This window comes from Quercus robur, chromosome 3 (genome assembly GCF_932294415.1).
Source record: "Quercus robur chromosome 3, dhQueRobu3.1, whole genome shotgun sequence".
In the NCBI taxonomy this organism is placed as follows: domain Eukaryota; kingdom Viridiplantae; phylum Streptophyta; class Magnoliopsida; order Fagales; family Fagaceae; genus Quercus; species Quercus robur.
Window position 1 is genome coordinate 62,815,913 of NC_065536.1, and position 2,288 is coordinate 62,818,200.

At 47.6% G+C, this 2,288-nt stretch overlaps 1 protein-coding gene across 1 annotated transcript; it reads left to right on the forward strand.

Moving 5' to 3' along the window:
- Positions 1 to 455: 455 nt before the first annotated feature.
- LOC126719912 (uncharacterized) lies at positions 456 to 1,313 on the forward strand. The gene has a single exon (XM_050422410.1). The coding sequence runs from the start codon at positions 456 to 458 to the stop codon at positions 1,311 to 1,313; it is 858 nt and encodes a 285-aa protein (XP_050278367.1).
- The last annotated feature ends 975 nt before the right edge of the window (positions 1,314 to 2,288 follow it).

The following is a 2,288-nucleotide window of genomic DNA, read 5'->3' on the forward strand; positions in this document are numbered from 1 at the left end:
AGCCCTTAGATTCCCTTCTGTCTTTGTCCATGCGAGAAGGTGAGACCCTAAAAGCCTACTCGAATAGGTATTGGGAGATGTACAACAAGATAGAGGGCAACTATGATGACGTTGCCATCAGTACTTTCAAGAGCGGCCTCCCAACTGAGCATGGTTTAAGAAAATCCCTAACAGGAAAGCCTGTCACCAACCTACGCCAACTCATGGACCAAACCAACAAGTATAAAAGGGTTGAAGAGGACCAGCAGTTGGGTAAGGGTAAAGCGAAGGTTGTTCCTCAAGAGAGGAGGGACTTCAGATCAGACCGATTTAACAACAACAACTGACCGAGGAGAGACTATGCAGAGCAATCCGGATCTGCCAACGTGCAGGCAGTTCACACTGTGTTTCGAGATCTGATACATTAGATTATGGGGAAAATCAAGAATGAGCCGTTCTTTAAATGACCAAATAAGATGGCAGGAGACCCCATGAAGTGCAACCAAAACCTGTATTGCCAATACCACCAAGAACCAGGGCATACCACCGAGGACTGCAGAAACTTGAAGAACCACTTAGACCAGCTGGTCCGAGAGGGAAAATTAAGTCACCTCCTACATCATTTCAGTGGTCGACAAGGACAGGCGAATATTGAGACACGAAGGGACACCTCCTTGAGACTGCCTATTGGCACGATAAATGTCATTCTTGCCGCCCTGGGAAAGACCGGCTCTTGTCCTTCCAGAGTAATGTCTGTAGCTCAACTTCCCACCAAACATGACGATCGGGAGTCCAAAAAGGCCAAGAAGATAGTCTCACCCGTGCTGGGCTTCTCGGACGAAGATAAGGTCGGAACTATCCAACCCCACGATGATGCTTTGGTTGTCACGCTCAGGATTGGAGGATATGATGTGAGGAGAGTGCTAGTAGATCAAGGCAGCGCTGTGGAAGTAATGTACCCCGACCTATACAAGGGGCTGAATTTAAAACCCGAGGACTTAACGGCATATGATTCCCCTCTGGTAAGTTTCGAAGGGAAGACCGTTACTCCAAGGGGCCAAATTAGACAGCCCATACAAACAAGTTCGGATGTGGTGGAGGTTGATTTCATTGTAGTTAACGCTTATTCACCTTACACGGCCATTGTAGCTAGGCCTTGGCTTCATGCCCTGGGAGCTGTCTCTTCTACCCTGCACCAAAAGGTGAAGTACTCGTCGGAGGGCCAGGTCAAAGAGATTATGGGGGACCAGACCATGGCCAGACAGTGCATGGTGGCCGCCATCTCACGCCAACACAATGCTAAGCCCTCAGCCTCTACTGAAAATGGCTTATAGCAATCAACCACCCCGGCATTGCACGGTGCTGAATCAGCCGAGGAGGCAAAATACAAGGATCTAGAAAAGGTTCCTGTGGGCATTGATCCGGAAAAATTCTTTCAGATCGACTTGGAACTACCTCCTCAAGAGAAAGAAGAACTAATTGATTTTCTCAGAGAAAACGTGGACGTGTTTGCGTGGGATTCCTATGAGGCCCAAGGGGTTGATCTGGGCTTCATCTGCCACCACCTAAACGTTAATCCATCCGTTACCCCTAAGAAGCAACCCCTCCGGCGTCCGACGAAAGAGCATGCTAATGTTGTTAGGGATGAGGTGATGAAGCTTAAGAAAGGAAGGCTATCAAAGAAGTTTTTTACCCTGAATGGTTGGCCAATACTGTAGTGGTAAAAAAGAAGAGCGGAAAATGACGAGTCTGTGTAGACTTCACGGATTTGAATAAAGCTTGTCCAAAAGATCCATTCCCTATGCCCCGGATAGATCAATTGGTAGACGCGACCTCTGGGCACCCTCAAATGAGCTTCTTAGATGCCTTTCAAGGATACCATCAGATATCCCTGGCCATAGACGACCAAGAAAAGACAGTTTTTGTCACTCCCATTGGAAACTACCATTACAAGGTGATGCCTTTTGGCTTGAAAAACGTAGGGTCCACCTACCAGAGAATGGTGACCAAAATCTTTGAGCCACAGCTGGGTAAGAACATTGAAGTCTATATAGATGACATGGTGGTAAAGAGCAAAGTGGTGTCCGAACATGTGAGAGACCTCGACGACATCTTTGAAATTTTGAGGAGACACAAGCTGCGTCTCAACACGTCCAAATGTTCATTTGGGGTAGGATCAGGAAAATTCTTGGGCTATATGGTAACCCACAAGGGGATCGAGGTCAGTCCCGATCAAATTAGGGCTGTCCACAGCATGCAGCCACCTCGGAATCCCAAGGAGGTCCAAAAGTTTACCAACATGATTGCTG

Coding starts and splice junctions, on each gene's coding strand:
- LOC126719912 (XM_050422410.1), top strand. CDS start 456: ATGGCAGGAGACCCCATGAAGTGCAACCAAAACCTGTATTGCCAATAC.